Source organism: Bactrocera neohumeralis, chromosome 3, assembly GCF_024586455.1.
Source record: "Bactrocera neohumeralis isolate Rockhampton chromosome 3, APGP_CSIRO_Bneo_wtdbg2-racon-allhic-juicebox.fasta_v2, whole genome shotgun sequence".
Taxonomy (NCBI): Eukaryota; Metazoa; Arthropoda; class Insecta; order Diptera; family Tephritidae; genus Bactrocera; species Bactrocera neohumeralis.
Window position 1 is genome coordinate 71,164,288 of NC_065920.1, and position 21,568 is coordinate 71,185,855.

The window sequence follows — 21,568 nt, forward strand, 5'->3', positions numbered from 1 at the left end:
AGCAAAACCTTCACATTCGACCTAACTTGGCGCGCTATTGTCGGTCTTTGCTCATGCTTTGCATGCTTCCATTGGAATGCTTGAGCTTTGGTTTCCACATCATAATCATATACCCACGATTCATCACCAATTAGAGCAGATCCAGATCGTCGCGGACTGAGTCCAACATCTCCTGAGCAATGTCAATGCGACGCCGTTTTTGTCAAAAGTGAGCAATTTTGGCTCGAAAACCAAAATACGTCCAAGCAAAAAAGCTGTCAAAAATTAATTAAACATTCAAAATGGCCGACCTTGTCAGCATATCTAAATGATATTAGGACCAACGTAACTCAACAAAAAAACCGTCATCTCTCTTAGTTTTACGCCGCTTCTAAGACCATCTTGTTAGTGTACTATTCGCGCCAACTTCTTTAGATGCTCCGTCGCCTCCTCTCTACACTTGGTATACAAAAATGTACTGAAATTTCGTGACTTTCCGTTGTAAAGTTCGTCGAATGCCGCAGACACAGCTTGGGCAAAAGGCAATAAAAATCCGTTACGGTCAGGAAATTACAAAACCAAAGACAATACCATGGACACACGCACACAAGGTATCTGACGACAGACGGTCATTTTCACTACCACACGACCATGTACTAAAGACGAACTACCTACGAGCGGCATGAAAATCGAAGCTGCAACTCCACGCTGTCGCCAACGAAAGTTCGAGTAATACTGTAACGGTGAATATGCATGGATTAGTCAAGTACAAGGCAATTCGAGGCCAACGAAAAGCCGCAGCGCTGAGCGTGGGCAAGAAGTCGGTGGAAGTATTGTTACTGTTAGAGACGAAAGCGAAGGTAAAGAAGAACTTGTGTGTGTGTGGGTGTTGACGGTATGCATGCAAAGGGCAAAAAGTTGCTGGAGAAGCTTGGATAACATTTGGCTTGATGGCCGAAAAACGCGAAGCCACACATGTAAGAATCTACTTACACCGAAGTGGCGTCAAGTGAGACGATTGACCTAAGCGAACGCAGGAACCGCAGAAGCGGCGGTAAGAGGAAAGCGTGAGTGCGAAGAGCAAGAAATTAGTGTGGCAAGCAGCAAAAGTGTAGATGTGGGAGCATAAATGAAAGTGTTGTAAAGGTGCGCGAAATGACCTGAAGGATGCCATTGAAGAGTTGGCGGTGTGGCATGAAAGCTGGACACACACACATGTATATATAGGCATAAGTATATAGAGTCCTTACAGCTAACCCGTGCATTTATGCTCATGTCCAACCTTCTAAGCCGTATTCATCCACTCGATTTTTTTTTGGGGTTTTTTGTGTCTTCCTCCAGTTAACCGCCTCTTTGCATGTCTACATGCTCATCTTTGCCCCTGTTGCCCGCTTGGCTTGTGCGCTCGTTTGTTTTTTTCATGTCAGGTTAATCATGCATTGATGATGTTACGCGTTAATACCTTCATGTGAGCTGGACCACGTGTTTCGGCAACGCCACGACGCCGCCAATGCAATCACACTTAACCACCCTCAGCGTCGCCAGACCTTCGTGCTTCGCTGCTTGAGTGGCGGACGCGCGGACCTGTATATAGTAAGTACTTGCTGCTACACACAAACACTCATACACTACTTGCACATATACATATATACACATATCATACTTGCAACATGGAAAGTGCAACAAATTCAGCGCGCGTCGAAGGAAGTGGTTTACTTTAGCGCCACTCAGCGCTGGCCTGTATATGTCTCTAAGTCGGTGTGTGTGTGTGTAGTTGTAAATATGTGCTTACCGCTTTGTTTGCTCGCCAAAGCGTACTAGACCCGTAAAATTGATTGCCAACGGAAGCTGGAAAGTTGCACGTAACTTTTTTTTCCTCTGTCTTCGCTATTGCTCTTATTGTTGTTGTTGCTACCATGTCGGTTGTTGAAATGGTCTCAGTTTATCGCCGCTCCGTGCACGGCTTTCACCGTTATGCCGGCGCATTTGCACAGTTGCTTGATGAGTTTGTCTGTCTGTCTGTTGCAAGCTCTTGGCATATTCGTTTATATCCATGTGTGTGTGTGTATAGTGCGCGTGTATCCATGTAAAGGTGTTTAAGTTGGTATATGGGGGTATACTTTCATTTGGTGTAAATTGAAAATAGGATTTATTGACATGGCGTGTCCTGTCGCGATGCCACACTTAATCGTGCGTTGCATGTACTACACCTTCAATGTATGTGTATGTGTGTAAATATATATATATACTAATATTATGTGTGTAATACTGTTTATGAGTAGTGTAGTTACAGTTAATGTGTGATTTCGGAAATTGTCATGTGATCAAATTTGAACCGGACTGACAAAAACTTACAATTTCACAAATTTAATACAAATCTTAATTAACGCCTTCATAATCTCAAATTAAAATATAATTTCGGGATTCGTCTAGTGATCAAATATGAACCGGACTGAAAAATAACTTACAATTTCACGAATTTAATACAAATCTTTATTAACGCCTTCAAAATCTCCAATTAATTTCGGGAAATCAAATACAAAAACTTAAAATTTCAATTAATACAATCTTTATTAACGCCTTCAAAATCTCCAATTAAAATATAATTTCGGGATTCGTCTAGTTATCAAATTTGAACCGGACTGACAAAAACTTACAATTTCACGAATCTAATACAATCTTTGTTAACGCCTTCAAAATCTCCAATTTTCCATTCACTTGTTATAAACCTTGACCAGGATGGCTTACAAGGCTTTAAGCGAACTCTCTTTCCTTCGGTTGTAGCTTATTTTAGGGGTGCATACCATTCACTATTTTGTTGGTCAGTTCCGACTTCATATTCATAAAACCACTCTTCTTCACCAGTAATAATGCATTTAATGAATATGAAGTCCTCAACAACGTTGTGAAACAGCTCTTTTGCGGCCTCTACTCGAAGTCGTTTTTGCAGAAGGTTAAGCTCTTTTGGTACGACATCCTTCATACCCAAAAAATTAACCAAAACATTATGCAAAATGCGTTCAGTTGATTCATAAGATGTGTTGAGATACTCTGGTATTTCGCTGATGCCAACTGGATCATTTTCAACCACTGTTTCTTTAATTTCTTCTGTGTTATTATTGTTAGCAAAGGCGGATGGGCGATGAAACAAGACTTCGATGACTTTATCAATCTGTTCTCATGGTTCGTTGTAACCGAGCAGCAGCAAAAACGTGTCGGGATATCTGTTAATTCAAAGCCAACTCAATGCAGTAGTTTCAATTAATTCTATGCTCCTTCTATCAGCTTAGTAATTGTCTTTTTCCTAAACAAAATACAATACATATAGAAATACCCATCTCCGCCGTCGAAAAATATAGTATTGGACGAAGATTCTCGTCTGAATAGGCACCCTATTGAAGAGTTTATTACATCTAGTTTATAAAATTGTAGCATTTAGACCAAGCAATGTTCCGAGCTATTCGAATATTTTGGTGAAACCAGTAACTCTGAGCAGAAATACTGTTTCCAAAGTAGTCATTCGAATACTATCAGTAGGCGTGCCGATCATATAAACTAGATTCAAATCGCTAAAAGTAGAAACCAACTAGACACCGGGTGCATACCGGGACTGACAAGAAATACGTAGTTACAAACTTAATTATTCAAGGATATACTGAAAAAGACATAATAACCGGATAATGGGCTATTTTAGGCATAACCTTTCCTAGAAAAAAAAATTATATGAACATGTTGTTGAAATCTATTAGCCGTTTGGAGTAGTCTTAAAACTTTCAGTGCCTTCCATTTGTCGGCAACAACAAAATAACATAAAAAATAAGAGGAGAAGTTCGGTCAAACATATAGGGAAAATTTAAATAGTCATTAAATATATATCCCAGAAGGTTTCAAGACGGTAGCATACTCTTGTAGAGCTCCAGAGGTGATCTAGCGACTTATGCCCAGAGTAAATTATGAAGGGAACATAATTTATGCCCTGCCGCTGAACACCATGAGGTGGTGAGCCCGATTTCCCAATTGATGACGATGAAGCGGGCGTTCCATTACCCGACCATGAATATGTTCGACTAGTAATTACCCGTCTGAAGAACAACAACGCTTCAGAGGCCAATGGATTGCCGGCCGAGCTATTCAAACATGGCGGCGAAGAACTGATAAGCAGCTTTCATTAGCTTCTTTGTAGAATATGGTCGGACGAAAGCATGTCCGACGATTGGAATTTAAGTGTGCTCTGTCGAATCCACAAAAAAGGAGACTGCACAATCTGCGCCAATGTGAGATATGTGTCCTAAACATCGCATATAAGGTTCCATCGAAAAAACAGTATGACCTACTGAAACCCATCGTCAACAAACTGTTTGGACCTTATCAGTGTGGCTACAGGCCAGGAAAATCAACAAACTGACTAGATATTCAATATTCGCCAAACCTTGCAAAAGACCCGTGAAAAGAGGATCGACATACATCACCTCTTCGTCGATTTTAAAGCTGCTTTTGACAGCGCGGAAAGAAGCTGCCTTTATGTCCCTATGTCTGAATTTGATATCCTCGCAAAACTAATGCGACTGTGTACGGCTATTGAGCAATACCAAAAGCTCCATCAGGATCGAGAAGGACCAGTCTAAGCCGTTCGATACCAAATGAGGTTTTATATAAGGCGACCCCTTTTCGTGTGATTTCTTCAACCTACTTTTGGAGAAAATAATTCGAGCTGCAGAACTAAATAGAGAAAGTACCAAAATCTTCTATAAGAGTGTACAACTGCTGGCGGACGCCGATGACATCGATATAATTGGCCTGAACAATAGCGCTGTTAGTTCTGCTAATAGATAAGAAAGCAAAGCAAATTGATATTTGGTTTTTACTATTGCACAATGTCCAGTAAGAATTCCTACGATTGCAACAAGTTGAACTTGGCTAAATCCAAGTATATGGCGTTACAAATATATAGTAGATTTGTAAAAAAAAAAGAAACTTGCTCATCAAACAAACAGTCGTCGCATTCGCGACTTGGCAGCCACGTCACTGTTGACAGTCATAACTTCGAAATCGTGGATAATTTCGCCTGTCTTCGAACCAGTGTTAACACCAACAACAATGTCAGTCTCAAAATCCAAGGTGTTGCTTCGGATTAAGTAGGCAATTGAGAAGTAAAGTACTCTCTCGAGGAAATTCTTCAAGTAACTAACCACCGTCGTTTTGCTATATAGTGCAGAGGCATGGGTGAGTTTTCGAGAAAAAGATTCTGCGAAAGATTTATGGTTCTTTACGCATTGGCAACAGCGAATACCCGCAGTCATGAAAGGATGAGCTGTACGGGAGAACAAGTGGAGAAGGACCTGGCTAGACTTGGAATCTTTAATTGTCGCCAAACAACGAAAAGAAGAACGACTGGCGCGTTGTTGTATAACTGCGTAAACGGTGTCTGCGACAATTAAGACGAAGAAGAATAAAGATTTCTTTTTAATTACATGAAAATATATTTTTTGTCAATCCGGATCAAATTTGATCAGGTGGTATATACCCACAATTAAACGAGTATATGCCTTTATATGGATACAATTTAAATATTTTATTACTTTCATCTCAAGAATAGTTCAAGTGTGAGAACCGCTTAGGGACAAGCAGTTGTCGTCCGTCTAATAATAAAATTCCCTTGCAACATCTTATACATATGTATTTATGTATATTTAATATGTGTGTTGCATAAATTAGCAGCTGAAGAACAACTTATGCAATGTAAGAAAACCTTCGCAACGGCTAACGGTAAATACCACAAACGTCTTAGCCATGTCCTTTTTCCAATGCAAAAAAGGAGTAAAATTCGCAAAAGTATAAATAAATAATACGAAAACGATATTGCTGCACATCAAACATGAGCGATAAGTAATACTAAAAATATTTATGTCTACTTAGAGCAATAATGTATGTAACGTAAGGTGCTTTGCGCACATGACAACGGAAATACACACACATACATACATACATCAACGATTGTCTATAAAAATAATGTTGAAGACCTTAACAAAAGCTCGCTGGCATGCAAAATCGAAGGCTGCCAGCCAATGTGACCGCAGCACAAGCGAGTTTTCATGGATGGGTATGTATGTATGTATATGTGTGTGATATCACATAACATGTGTCATATATTAATAATATTTTATTTAAATGTCCAAGACATCTCGTTGAAGACATAAGCCCACACATCATTGCGACATCAAAATGTCTTGGCAGACATGGCGTAAGGCTTCCGCAGGCATCACAATGTCATATTCTACAATTTCTTTATGTCTATGTATGCTGCAGTAACAATAGCAACAAAAGCAGCAGTAAGGTGGTCGGAGTGCGGTCAGCGAGCTGTACAATTGCGCCCAAGGATACTTGTCTTTGCTAATCCTTTAACCACACGAACACAAGCAGACAAACACGGGTTAGGCACATACAAACATATACACAGAGGAGGCACACATATACACATTCATAGAAGAGTAATGCAACATCTTATGTCGTTTTCTATAGCTGATTTGCGCTGCCAAACCCTTTGGCTATTCGTCATTCGCACTCAAAGTAATTCAAGTATGGACCTACACGTACAAATATCTATATATTTATACCCTGAATAGGATATATTAGATTTGTCACGAAGTTTATAAGACCCAGAAGAAAACGTATATATAGTACGAGTATAAGGTAGCAGTAAGGTAGCAGTAGATCCGCTGCTCCGGAGTGCAGCCTCCTTTAGAGAAGTGACCATTCACTCAAATAGGAGAGCGGCGATACTGGCCTTGAACTCACTTACAGTGCGGACAGGGTTGGTCGAGGAGTGCCTAACCTCGCCATCAATAGCATCGAGTGTCTTTGGGATAAGACTGGTATGAGTGCCGGGCCACAGTGGAATCGCAGGCAACTGTAAAGCTGCTGAGCTAGCAAGAAATGGCAACCTAGAACCGCTACCGGTAGAATGAGACCAGTTCGGTGCTCCCATTTCCTCTTGCGTTCTACTACTGAACAGCTGTGCCTCGCGAAAGCTTGTCAGCGCTGGGCCACCACTGGTACATGAGCTGTCGCAAAACGCAATCGCAGGAGATCTAGTGATCTCTTTTCCCTCAGTAATGCTATTAAGTTGGGTATCTTACCAGACGCCGTTTGCAGAAGTTGATTGGAAGAAAATGAGGTGGAAACAATTCAACACTTCCTTCTTGACTTTGCCGTATTTGGGAGCTCATGAGTTAAACACTTGGGAGCACATACCATCAGATCCCACCGAATTGGCGGGAGTTGAAATTGAGCGCCAATGCAAATTTGTATTAGCAACTAAGCGTTTTGCTAAACTACAAGTCCGTACACAAGATTCTTATTTTCCATGGCTTTATAAAGGACTACATATACCAGACCACGTGCGATCATCGATCAGCCATCTAACCTAACCTAACCGAACCTATAGTATAAGTGATTCATTCATGTTCATACGCGAACTAGTCCCTTGTTGGAACGGCCGAAATCGGATCACTATGGTATATAGCTACCGCACAAACTGGTCAATCAAAACTAACTTTTTCTATGGAACTTTTTGTATTTGTGAAAGGTATATTATAGCTGCGGTGAAACCGAAGATAACGTTTTTTCTTGTTTTCTTTTATATTTTAGATTTATATTTTTCTAACCATTCTCTTTAAGTCCAGAAAAAAGTAGAAACAAAAACTGGAAGCGAAATTGTTGGGTATATTTTTCATTGTTACATTTCTTTGCTTTATTATCTCTTTATTTTTCTTTATTATCCTTTTATTTTTCTATATTATGCCTTTATGAATAGTAAAAGTGTTAAGTCGAGCATATTTAAGAGAATGGAAATAGCGAGGGCGAGTGTCGGAACGGCATACTTTATCCGATTATCGCATTGTTAAATTTACTGTTAATATTTTTGCTTTATTTTTTCTTATCGCCATTGAAATAGTTTTTTTTCCAGAGACATGTGAAGGAATGTGCCAATAAATATAGGACAGAAAATATTTAGAACAACAAGACACTTCAAATTTAATGGGGAATGTTTATTATCATTCGAAAGAACATTCTTTGGCATTTATTTTTTAAAGATTATATCTGTCAAATGTTGGCCAGGGCTACGTTTCAGATGGTTCATCCGTTGATACCAATTTTCGATAACTCGTTCGAGCATTTCGACTAATAACTGGCAAATGATACGCCTAATGTTTAGTTCCAAAGCCTCAAAGCGGGATTGCCCGCATAGACTTTAGACTTTATATATCCCATACGATCTTGATGGCCAATCGACCGGCCCAAAACGTGAAATTATCTCCTCACCGAAGTGTTCTCTCAAAAAATCCATTGATTGATGCGATATATTGCAAGTAGCGCTGTCTTTTCAAACCAAATTTCGCCGAGATCACCAGCTTCAATTTCAGGCATCAAATAGTTGGCCCACAAACCACACCAAACCTTTGTTTTTTCTGAATGAAATGGCAGCTCTTGAATCTCTTCAGGTTGCTCTTCGTCCCAAATGCGGCAATTTTGCTTGTTTACATACCCATTGAGCCAGAAATGGGTCTCATGGCTGGATAAAATTTGGCTCGAAAAGTCTTTCCATGATGAAATGGCAAACAATACTGAACAAAAATAACATGACAGCTTGACAGAACTCACGCGTGATCGGTCAAAAAAAGGCTATTGAAAAAGGTACCTTTACTTAGATCACCCATTAGAAAGCTATCATGGAAGGCGAATGCTGAGGAGAGCGGTGGGTTATCTCACCAAAAGTTGTTTTGACTTTGCAAAACCGTAGTTAAGCCAATACCGTTCGATGGTGTATTTTTCGTATGGAGGGCGGTCGGTAAAGCCGCAATCATTAAACAGCTAATACGTATTCAACGGTCAGTTCTCGTTGGCATCAATGATGCACTACGTACAGCACCAACGATGGCACTTAATGCTATTCTACATATAGCACCCGTGGATATAGCCGGCAGATACATTGCTGCGAAGGCTGCTATCAGACTCCGAGAAACTGGACACATTAAAGATCCCACCATTCCTGACAACTTGAACCACTGCGCCGCGAAACCTACTACGTGACTTTTTCTCTGTCCGCAGATACTCTAAGAGATATGTGGGTAGGAGAGACAGGCGCAGTTAGCTTTTTCACGGATAGATCGAAGCTTAAGTGGAAGAAAGGAGGTGGATTCTTTTGTAGACAGCGCTCAATCAAATATTTCATTAGACTGTCAGACCAATGGAGTATTTTTCAAGCAGAAGAGCGATCCACCAAGTCATTAGCAGTTGTACTGCTCCGAGGTGTAGCTGCTTTCAGGGAAGTACGCATTCACTACATATGATAGTTAAGCCACAATACAGACCATGAGCTTTCTGGCAATGCGTGCAATGTTAGTGTAGAAATGTATGATCTTTGTAGGATCAGCCTTAAGTTACATCTATATTAGACCTGTTTAGGTGCCTGGTCTCAGTGGAAATGTTGGAAACTGCACAACATAACATGAGTCTCTCCAGGATATCTACCGGATTACGTTAGTCAATCTAAACAAGGGGACTTCACTACTTATTAACAGTTTGAACCAAATGGAAGCTGATCAGAGTTTGTTCACTGAGAAGGCTTTGTGTTGTTGTTGTTTTTGTTAAAATACTTAAATCCGACTGTTGAGGGAACGAGAATTAAACATTTGACAAAATCTAGACAAATTAAATTTTGGCACACACTTATCATGCTGTGCCAAAATATTTTTTCGCATTTTAAACAAATGGGTTTAACAGAGGATGGAACGAGGGCAAGTTCACGAAATGAGGACAGTTCTCTGGGCGTCATTCACTTCGGAGTGAATAGAAACGATTCTTTTACATATGGATCAAGCAGTTCACGACTTCCGGCATACGCTGATGAAATTGACATCATTGTGCAAAAGTCGTCGCTTCCACGTCAATAACGCTTCCACCAAACACAATGTCAGCCTCGAAATCCAAACCAGAATAACTCTTGCCAACAGATGATAATTCAGACTGTGTAGGCAATTGAGCAAAAAAGTCCTCTCTCGACGAACAAAGGCCGAATTCTACAAGTCACTCATCATTCCCGTCTTGTTAAATGGTGCAGAGGCATGGACGATGACTATAACTGATGAGTCGGCGTTACGAGTTATAGAGAGAAAGGTTCTGCGGAAGACTTATGATCGATGGAACGATGAGCTGTAGGAGATATACGACGACATTGACATAGTTCAGCAAATTAAATGAGCTGTCTAGGTCATGTCATCCGAATGGATGAAAGCACTCCAGCTCTGAGGATATTCGACGCAGTACCCGCCGTTGGAAGCAGAAGAAGAGGAAGACTTTCCCACTCCGTTGGGGAGAGGTGGAGAATGGAGAAGGACCTGGCTGTACTTGGAATATCTAATTGGCGCCAAACAGCGAAAGGAATAACGACTGTCGCGGTGTTATAAACTATAATTGTGTAAGCTTTGTCTATGAAAATAAAGAAAAATATGAGTGTTTTAACAATTGTTTCTTTATTTATTGACTTATGTTACATAAACATATAATATGTATGTATATTTGCAATATTCCTTTACGCACTAATTTTATTAATTCATTTTTATTTTACATATATTTTTTATTATTTGCTTACAGTTAGATATATATTCTGGCAAATGGCTGTGCTCTTTATGGTCATAATTGTTAGGAGTTATATTTTATTAATTTTTATTATTATTATTTTTAGTTTTTCTGTTTTTATTATCTACTATTTTAGTTTTTTTTAGTTGTAACAGATTTCAGAATGTCTTGGCAAATATTTTTTAAACTAGCTTGCTTGTTTAATGCTTTGAATATATCATTGCAACTAAAGATTACTTGGAAAAAGTGGGGTTAAGCGTTATAGGGTTTCCTCTAGTAAAAACCAGCCTTTTTCAGCAATTTTTTTTTCATATAAAAAATTAAATATTTTATTCGAATTTTTTATTGTTACAAATATACATTATTAGCAATGAAGCTCTGAAATTTTGGAAAAATATTTTAAACTCGTCTTTGGGACGCCATTTCCGATGCCCCTTCCCAAAAAAGATGCGCCCGCGTTGGCAGGATAGCTTACAGGATCATCTAAAATTAAAAAATACGTGTTTCAGTTGAAACCTTAGAACTTGGACGAAGTGAAAAAAACTGAAAATTGTTTTTTCACAGATATTTTTACAAAAATATGAAAATTTCAGTGAAAATACCGCGAATTTTTTTTCGAATAGTTGTAATCGAATGAAAAAATCCTTCGTTTAAGTCTATAAGAATTTTATCTCAAAGACCTTTGTAAAATTTCATAAAGATCGATTGAATAGTTCTTGAGAATCCAACCGACTTCTAAAACACTGTTTCTGGAAAAATGCGTTTTAAGACTGCGCACTTAGCCTAGCTAAGCCTCGAGCGCACAAGTTCTCAAGGCTGTATCTCCGAAACTATTACACGGATCAACTCGAAAATATGTGACAATATTCTAGAGGTGTTTTAGAATTTAATAAGACAATAAAAATCGATTTTTTTTTAAACCCGTAAACCCATGTAATCCCTTAAGAAGAAGATAATGGTCTTCTATATGCGTTTGTTTGGTTTGCAGCACTGCAGCAATAATAAAGGCAACAAATAAAATGATTGTTATTTTTGTTCTTCAGTTTGTAATTCTATTAGGTGAGTGTTGTGGTCGAAAGTACAGTTTCGCTCAAAACACTGATTTTGAACAGAAATTAGTTTTAAATTTTTGCATTGGTTCCAAGTTTGAAAATTGTTTTTATGCAATTTTTCTCAAAAATATCATAAAAATGCTGAGTTTTATTTTTTTTTAAATTATTATTTAACTCAAGTGTTCATACTATAATAGTTTTTAAGTTTAAATATTTTTATTTTTGTTTTATTATTTTTTATTTTTATTTTAACTGCTCAACTTCCCAATCAGCCAAATATATTTTCAAAAATGTTCCACTAGCGAATTTTATAAATTTTGCTACAATTTATTTTAAATAAGTGCATGTGTGTATGTGTTTTCTCATATGCAAATATTTGCCTGTATGTGTGAGCTTTGTGCATTGCGTGTTCGGTGTGTAAGCGTGTGCTTGAGCTTTGAACGCTGCATCTTTTGTAATTTTCAATAAATTTCATCAACATACTGCACTTATTTATTTAATATTCTGTTTTATTATATATATGTATGTATATTTTTTCAATTCTTTTAAATTTTTCCTTTTAATTTCTTTTAAATTTTTTATATTTGCTCTTACAATTTATATATTTTTCAATTTTTTTCTTATTGTTCTAACTTTGTTTTGCCAACCATATTTCTAATGCATATTTGGTATTTCTAATTATTTTTTACTATTATTTGTCAACTTGCACAAAATTTACATACAATTTCCTCGCATTTGCCATAATATTTGTTTATGCACCCAACCGCTTTGTAATAGACGCCATTTTATAGTTTTTTATTTCATTTTTCGCATTTGTAATTTTGCTGCTAAATTTCGGCCGCAATAGCTGAGGCTCACTCGTAACTCAAATGTTTACCTTTGCTGAAATAACTAAAGTTGCTTATGTTTTTGAAATAATTTGTCGTTTCAGGCGCAACATTTTCAATATAATGTACTACAGTTATTTTTTTCTTCCAAATTTTCGATAATAATTTATTTACTGCTCCTTACATTGATAATATTTTTGCATATAAGTTTTTTTTTTTTTAAGAAAATCTTGCTAACTGAATAAGCATGTGAGAAACTTAATTCATTGGAACGTTCCTTTGGAATGAAAAGATATACGTATTGAGTTTAGTTCATATTAGGACGTTTCTGAAATTATGTTTTTTAAATTGTATGTATTTTGCTAATAAAATGTATTTTGCTAAGTTGGTAAGACTGCCCGTAACTATTATGCCAAATATGAGCGCGATCTGCCAACCAATTTGTTTACAGCAAAGTCGGTCCACCTCTATAGTGCGTTGCGATTTTTACAATGGATAAAAATATCGAACAAAGAATTTGTCTAAAAATTTGTTTTTCTAACCAAATTTCCTGTGTGGAATCGTAGCGAATGTTGGAAAAGACTTACGGTGATTCAGTTTTAACAAAAACATAAGACTACAAGTGGTAGAAGGTTTTCAAAGACGGTCGAGAGATCGTTGAAGACATATCTCATAAGACTGGACGACCTTCGACCTCTTCAACTGATTAAAATATTAAAAAAGTGAAAGATATAGTAGTTGAAAATCGTCAGAAAAGTGATAGAGTGATGGCAAGAGAGCTTTACATCTTTCGTGAGTTTGTTCGAAAGGTTTTTTTTTGGGTATATTGCTCGATTCGTCCCGATAAAACTGACTTTTTCCAAAAAGAGTGCAGTAAACAGGTCTCTTTGGGCATACTTTATCTTGCGAATTCCGATCCAGCATTCATGGAGAGCAACACAACTGCCGAAGGAACATAGGTTTATGAATTTTACATGGAAGCAAGTCAACAATCATCGGAATGGATAGGAAAATATGAAACCAAAAAAATCACGCCAAAGCCGCTCTAAAATCAATATGCGTCTCATTGATTTTTTCTTTTTTCAAAATTCCTGGTTTGGTGCATCATGAATTTGTTCCGTAGGGACAGACGGTCAATAAGAAGTTCTATTTGGTCATATTGAGTCGCTTGCGTGAGAACATCTGTCGAAAGCGGGCGGATTTGTGGCACAAAAGCCACACCGAATTTAAAGCCAAAAACGCAATGAATGCCATCGATCAACCAACGTATTCACCAGATTTGGCTCCCGGTGATTTTTTCTTGTTCCCCAAACTGAAATTAACGATCCATGTCACCCGTTTTCGTTCGATCGAAGAGATAAAACAAAATTCGCTGAAGGAGCTGAAGGCCAACCCAAAAAGAGCTTATGAAAAGTGTTTCGAGGACTGGAAAACTCGTTGGCATAAATGTATTGCTTATGGTGGGGATTACTTTGAAGGTGACAATATAAATGTTGATGAATAATTAAATATGTTGCATTTTATTTACAATTTCCCCGTACTTTTTTGTCACAATACGTGAGGTTAAGGTTAATAAATAAGAAATCCATTATTTTTGCTATAAATTGAAGCGCTTACTTAGCATAGTTAGTATGATTTGATTTAGGCCAAATATACAACATTTTATTTCACAACTGTGGAAATATAATGTCATAATGTCATTCTCTTCAAAACCCTCGTTCTTATTGGCAAAAATCTAGAACAGTTACTAATTTTTCCAAACTTCTCTTGTGGCGAATATTTTTGCAAGAAAATCCTTCAACACAGTCAGAAGCAGATAGTAATCACTTGATTCAAGGTCCGAACTATAAACTGGTTACATAAGTAGTTCTCAACTAAACTCCCGGAGCTACGGGTAAGTCTCTATTGTTGTATGTGACCTGGCGTTGTGTAAGTGAAAGACAATTCCTCCCCTTTTGGACAAAGCTATCCACTGCTCGGCGATTGCTAGCTTTAGGCGGTTCAATTGTTGACAGTACAGTTCCGAAATAACAAATGGGCAATAATGGCAGCTTACACTAAATGATTACCTATCAATCCCACCAAAAACATAGGAAAACCTGCCTGACTGTTAATTCTAGCTCGGGCACTGTTTGCGCCGGCTCACGACGATTCGGCCACCATCGTTTTTTTCGCTTGCCGTTGTAGTAAAACACCCACTTTTAACTAACTATCCGCCTCAGAAATTAATCGATTTTATTTCGATTCAGCACCGATTTCAAGATGGAATGGAAATTCGGTTCATGTGTTTTTTTTTTACGTTATTTCGTATGACTTACATTGAACTTTTTTATATCCGACCTTATTTAAATGGTTTCAGACGGTTGTTTTGCTATATTGAGCTCGAAGCAGTGCTCATATGACGCTCAAACTTGACGATTTCCATTATTTTATCAATATTTTTGGCAATGATGGCGCTCAATACCCAGAAATTGGTACCATCTATCAATGGAAGTGATTGATTTGAGTTACTTCCTCCAAATTAACTCAGTGATTGAATACAGTTCTAAAAAAAATCGAACTTTGTATAGAAAGTTAAAAGGTGGAGAAGTGTTGGTCCTCAAATACGGCAATTAATGATAGATACAGATTTTATCAAGGTTATGACTGTTCTGGAAAGTGAAGCCAAATTTGTAGAATAAAATTTAGACCAAATTTGTAGAATAAATTTAGACAATCTCCGTATGCATCTGGAAACATTTTCTGAAATTTTTGGAAATTATAAATAGGAACAGAGACAGCGGTTCAACTATAATCTAAAAGTGATGGAAAAAAGGTATCAAGTTGTTGAGATCGTCTCTACTGCTAATGATCAGATTACTGCTAATTCTTTAATAAAAGATTTTCGCCTGGAAAATTATAAAAGAAAAGCTCATTAAGGCGTTTTATTCAAATATAACGTATGTTTTCGATATTTGTATGTCTGTTCACTTCAGTGTATCCTTCTTTTTTTCAGAACAAAACTGACAAACAATTATTTCATTTTTTTCTCATGTTTTCTGATTTTTGTAAAGCAAAATGACAACAAACATTTTAAAAGGAACGAGAGCAAATGTTACAAAACCACTGTTAGTTTCATAAACATAAACAAATTTATCCAAAGTCGGTCCTATACTACCATGAGCAAAAAAAAAAATTGTTATATTTTGTTCATAATTTTAAAATTCTTAATTTATTCTTCAATCTATGTCCTCCGTCGAAGCAATCCCCCTCGGACATAATATACATATTTCATATTTTTGGTTTCTGAAAATTCCAACAACAATTTTTATAGCAATTTTCCTCACAAATGCAAAACAACAAAATTAAAATTTTTTTTGTTTTTTTTCAACTAATTTCTCTAATATATTTTGCAATTTTATAAGCATAAACATGTCTTTGCCTTTATCGCTAAATTTTCTAATACAATTTGTCTTAATTTGTTGCCTTTTCTTTGCGTAATACTTTTGTTATTATTTTTTTTTAAAGCACGAATACATGCCAATATGTGGTTCTTAATAATTTTGTTTTGTAATTTTGGTTTTTCAATTATTTTTTTATTTTTGCTTTTTATTTTATTTTTTAAATTTTATTTTTATGTTCTTTTTTTAATTTAATTTTTTATTTTTTTTATTTTTTTTAACTCTTTTTTATTTTTTTAATTTTTTTTATTTAATAATTTTTTTATTTATTAAATATTTTATTTAATTTCTTATTTTTTTTAAATTTACATTTTATTTAAATTTTTTTTTATTTTTTCTTATTTTTATTTTAATAACTTTATGCTTTTATTATTGTGCTCGCATCAATTAATATTACATACATGCATAATTTTCACAATTTATTTCAGTACATATTTTTTTCTTTTTGAAAATGCTTCAACACAATTTTTTTTTAATATTTTATTGAGGTTATGTCCTTTGCGTTGACAATTCATTAACACAAATTTTTAGCTGCTTTTTTTAATAATTTGAGGTTATGTCTTTTGCTTGCGCTTTGACAGTATTTCCAATTACAATATTTAGCGTTTGCTTTGTAATATGCATAAATACAATAATAACAATAACATGCGCTCTTTGTGGCTAGCGTGTTTGCTCTGATTGCGAAGTGGCGCATATTTATCCTTTTTTGTGAGTGTGTGTGTGTATATATATTTATGGAAATATTTATAGAGAACGTGAGAGTGCGCGGCTGAAATGATAGGCGATCGCGTAATATTTGCTACTACAATTAGTTTACAAGTACAATGCAATAAATTACAGTATTTTTTTTAACATTTTTGGATATTTTTATTTTTTAGATATTTTTTATTTTTTATATATTTTATATTAATATTTTTTTAATATACATATTTTATATAATTTTTTTTCAATATATTTCTATATATATATTTTTTCAATATATATTTTCATACTTTTTTGATGTATGTATATATATTTTTATATACATACATATCTAATTTTTTTTCAATATAAGTTTTTATTTTTATTTATTTTTTAATTTATTTTAATTTTTTTTGTTTTTAGTTTTTATTTGAATTAATTTTTTATTCTTATTTTAGTTTTATTTTTTTTTTTAATTTATTTATAATTATTTTTATTTTTTATTTTATTTATATTTTTTTTATTTTATTTTATTTTTTATTTTTAATTTTTAATTTTTTTCTACCCTTTTTTAGCTGCAACTCAATATGCTTCTCGCTAAGTGGCATGTGGCATATGTTTCTTTGTTTGGTTTCAAGCAAGCGCATTGTTGTCTTATAAATATTATTACTGTTTTTATTATTATTGCTAGACACATTTGGTATGCTATTTGCTTAAGCGGCAATAAAGCTTTTACAATATTTTTTATAATTTCTTTTTTTGGAAAAAAATTTTCTTGTAATTTGTTTTTAATAATTTTTTTAGAATTTCTTTTTATTATTTCTTTTTTGGAAATTTATTTTTTTATTAAAATTTCTTATAATTTTTTTCTTGGAAATTATTTTTTCAGTAATTTTTTTATTAAGTTTTTATTAAATATTTTTTTCTCATTTTATCTTTTGTTGTTTGACCAATTTTGCCATTTTGTCTTTAAATAATAAATTATAGTCATTTTTAAAATATGCTATTTCAGCAGTAGTTGTTGTAATAAATAAATAAAAAGTATAAAAAGTTTCTTTAATATTAGAAATAGCAGAGTTTCGGGACGAGTTGTGTGTAAAAGGTTTCTTTACTACTTTTTCGAGATTTTTTTTTAATATTATTATTTTTTTTTTTGGTTTTTTCTCTTAAAGTGTTAGACATTGGCGTTTGCTTTGCTAGCGAAATTAAACTAAATAAAATGTTATTGTAAATAGCATTATAAAACAGCCTTGTTGTTTGATGGTGACACACAATAATATCGTCGTATGAGATTTTAAAATACAAATACAAATACAAAATAGAAAACAGCTTAAAAAATACATGCATAAAAATTACAAAAATTATATATAGTAGTAGATATATACAAATTTAAATTTAAGTTTAAAAATCTTTAACAAAAAAATCGAGCAAAATTGGAAATATATGCCTAAGAGTATAATATTGCATAATAATATATAATAATATTACATAATTTTAATATTAATAATAATATTATTATATTGTTAATAATAATAATATTATATTGTCAATAATACCATTACAATATTAATCCAAATAAATTATAAAGCCATTGTTGTTACAATTACTGCTAATTTTTTGCCAGTTTGTCTTAAATTTACAACAATTTGGTTTTACAATTTTTAATTATCCACTGAGTTGGCGCGTAATTGACTAAAGCAGGCCTGACACACACGCACTGGCTTGAGTATGCGCAAGCGCGAGATTTCCGACTCGAAGCGGCTGCACTTGTTGCAGAAGACCTGACCGCAGTTGCGACAGTGGTGCTTGCGCTCGTAGAGATTGAATCTGTTGGAAGATATGAGAAATATATGAATACAAAATTTTTAAAAATATAAATAAAATTCTAAAAATCAATTATTGAAAAAAACTATGATCAAAAATATATAATAAAATTCTGAAAATTATAAAAAATATTTTAAAATGTACCGATAATTTCTACAGAATAATTTCTTTTTCAAAAAATACAAACAATAAATAGTTTCAAAAATAACAAAAAATTACAAAAAATATATACAATTTAACAAATACTGAATTATTCCGGAAATATAAAAAATTTCAAAATATTAAAAAATTCTTAATATCTACAAAATATTTCTAAAAATTTAATTTTTTTCTCAAAAACACAAAAAATCAACTTTTTCAATGTTTCAAATATATGAAATGTTTCCAAAAATTATAGTTTTTCAAATATGTGAATTTTTCAAAAATATAAAGAAAATTCTGAAAATCATAATAAAATATACAGAAAAGTTTTTTTTTAAACATACAAACAATAAAATGTTTCAAAAGAAAAATATATACAATTTATCAAATTACTGAATGATTCCGAAAATATAAAATATTTCAAAAGATAAAAAAAAATTTTTAAATCTAGTAAAAATTTCTAAAAAAAATTATTTTTTTTTTCTAAAAATGTAAAATTCTAGAAAATAACTTTGTTTTTGAAAAATAAAATTTTTTTTTGCAAATATAGATATAAAATGTTTCCATGAATATAAAGATTTTTAAAAAATATGTAACCTTGTCTATAAATTAAAATGACAAATTTAAATCATTTACTGAAACACTACAAAAAGTATAAATTGTTTCTCAAAATATTTAACATTTTCTAAATATGTAAATATTTCGCTAATTAAATTGTGTATGTTTTACCGAAATACCATTTTTTCCCAAAATTATAAATTTCTACTTTTTCAAAAATTATTATTTTGTGTTAAAAATTATCAAAAAAAAAAACTAAACAAAAACATTAAAATAAAATAAATATAATAATATATTCCAATAATAAAAACGACTAAATTTTTCTAAAATGGAAACGTTTTTCAAAAATTAAAAACTTGTTTTTAATAAATTTTTTTCTAATATAAAAAATTTTCAAAAATACGTATATTATAAAATTATTTTTTTTTTTTTAAATATATAAACTAAAAAAAACATTTATTTTAAATAAAATTTTCCCAATGTTATATAAATTGTTCAAAAATATTGGATTTCCATAAATTTCAAAATTTTCCAAGATGAATTGTAAATGTTGTATAAAGAAAAAAAAAATTTTAAAGTTCTTTCAAAATATCGTGCATAATTTTTAATGAATATACATTTTTTTTCCAAAACACATAGAATATTATTTTTTTCAATAAATAAACAAATTTTAAAAATATCATAATGAATATTAAAATAAAAAATTTTAAAACTACAAACGTCAAAATTTCCCCCATTATACAAATTGTTCAAAAATATAATAATTTTTCAAAATGAAAAATTTTTCAAAAAATTATCATTTATCAAAATATTATATGTTTTAAAATTCATTTTTTTTCAATACTGTAATATAAAAAATGCTAAATTTTTTCCACAAAAAAACTGTATCTATTATATTATATATTTTTAAAACTGTTATTTTTGATAAAGAAAAAAAATGTTTTAGAAAAGTTATAAAATGTGTTAGAATTATCTATATATTTTTTTAAATAAAAAATTATAAAATTTTAATTTGTCGAAAATAATTTTTTAAGAATATGAAATTAAACGAAATCAATTCTAATAATATACTTTTTTAACATAAATAATTTTAACTAATTTACTGATTTTTCAGAAAATATCACATTTCTCAAAAATATATAATACATTTTTTTTCTAAAAAAAATACAATAATTTTTTGTTTTTAATATTATTTTCCATATTAATATAAAAATTTTCAAATCACACTTACTTCACGTGACATTTCACACACTGATCGGTGACTTCGTCCTTCAGCCAATGATCGGCTACACCTCGGCCCGGCTGTTCGGTTACGCTCCACGAGAATATGCGGCCGCGCGCATCACCTGTGGTGAATTTATTTATTTTGAATAAACTTATGCCATTTAAAATAAATTTTCGTTTTGTACTTACCCACATACAAGATCTTGTGATCTTTCGAAACGGTGAGCGCTGTTATGCTCGCCGGTTCGGCATTGTCTTTGCGATCGTATGCTGTGTGCATGGTGAGTTTTGAACGGAACATTAATTGACGTTGCCATTTGAAGCCTGTGTGGGAAAGAGAGAAGTGGAAATCATTTCATATTTTTACATTATATGATAAAGAATTAAAAGAAAAGAGGCTCAAAGTTGTGATGTGATATCAAATCAAGGGCGTAGTTAATAGTATTGAAGAAAGCACTTTGAGCTTTTGTAAGTTGTTATTTTAGTCTACTGATATCACATTATGTGAATTTATTTATTGTGATGGAAATTTAAAATTTCTATTGTGATGTACATGTGATGAGTCATCGGACGTGATTTCCTGATGAGGTCTGATGTAAAATGATATTTTGTGTAAAAAGTTTGATTTGGCTCGATTGCCAGGTTTATATACAAATCATGTGATCTCAAATTTTGAGATTTTCTTGATGCGATGGACTTAAGAATGTTAAAAATTTCAATTGATTAATGATGCGATATCATGTGATATCACTGGTGTTATGTGATGCGTTTTGATAGCAATGATATAATATAATTAGATTAAATAGAGATTAATTATACAATGAACAAATTTAACGTATGCTCAAAGGTTTAGATTCAAATCACGTGATCCCATATCTTGTGATTTCATTGATGCAAATTTACATAAAAATGTTAAATATTTGATTGGACGAATTTTGATTAAATTTCTGAAAATAAAATTTTAATCATGTGATGTGAAATCACGTGATATTTGATGATGTGATGTGAAATAATTTTGTTATTTTGAGGAATATACACGATAAACAAATCGGCTGCTCAAAGTCAGATCGCTATGTTTAGATACAAATCACGTGATCTCATATCTAGTGATCTAATATTATGTTACGAATGTTTAATATTTTGAACGAATTTTATCATTTCTGAAAATAAAATTTTTATCATGTGATGTGGTATCACGTGATGT

At 33.1% G+C, this 21,568-nt stretch overlaps 1 protein-coding gene across 2 annotated transcripts in view; it reads right to left on the minus strand.

Moving 5' to 3' along the window:
- Positions 1 to 11,608: 11,608 nt before the first annotated feature.
- The window catches only part of LOC126753019 (WD repeat and FYVE domain-containing protein 3), a 52,858-nt gene continuing 42,898 nt past the window's right edge, over positions 11,609 to 21,568 (minus strand). For both annotated transcript variants that reach the window (XM_050464110.1, XM_050464111.1), the window contains exons 25-27: positions 20,554 to 20,688; positions 20,372 to 20,486; positions 11,609 to 18,444 (exon numbers count right to left, since the gene is read on the minus strand). In XM_050464110.1, the coding sequence (XP_050320067.1) occupies positions 18,279 to 18,444; positions 20,372 to 20,486; positions 20,554 to 20,688 (416 nt within the window). In that variant the 3' untranslated portion in view covers positions 11,609 to 18,278. The remainder of the gene's footprint in view (positions 18,445 to 20,371; positions 20,487 to 20,553; positions 20,689 to 21,568) is intronic.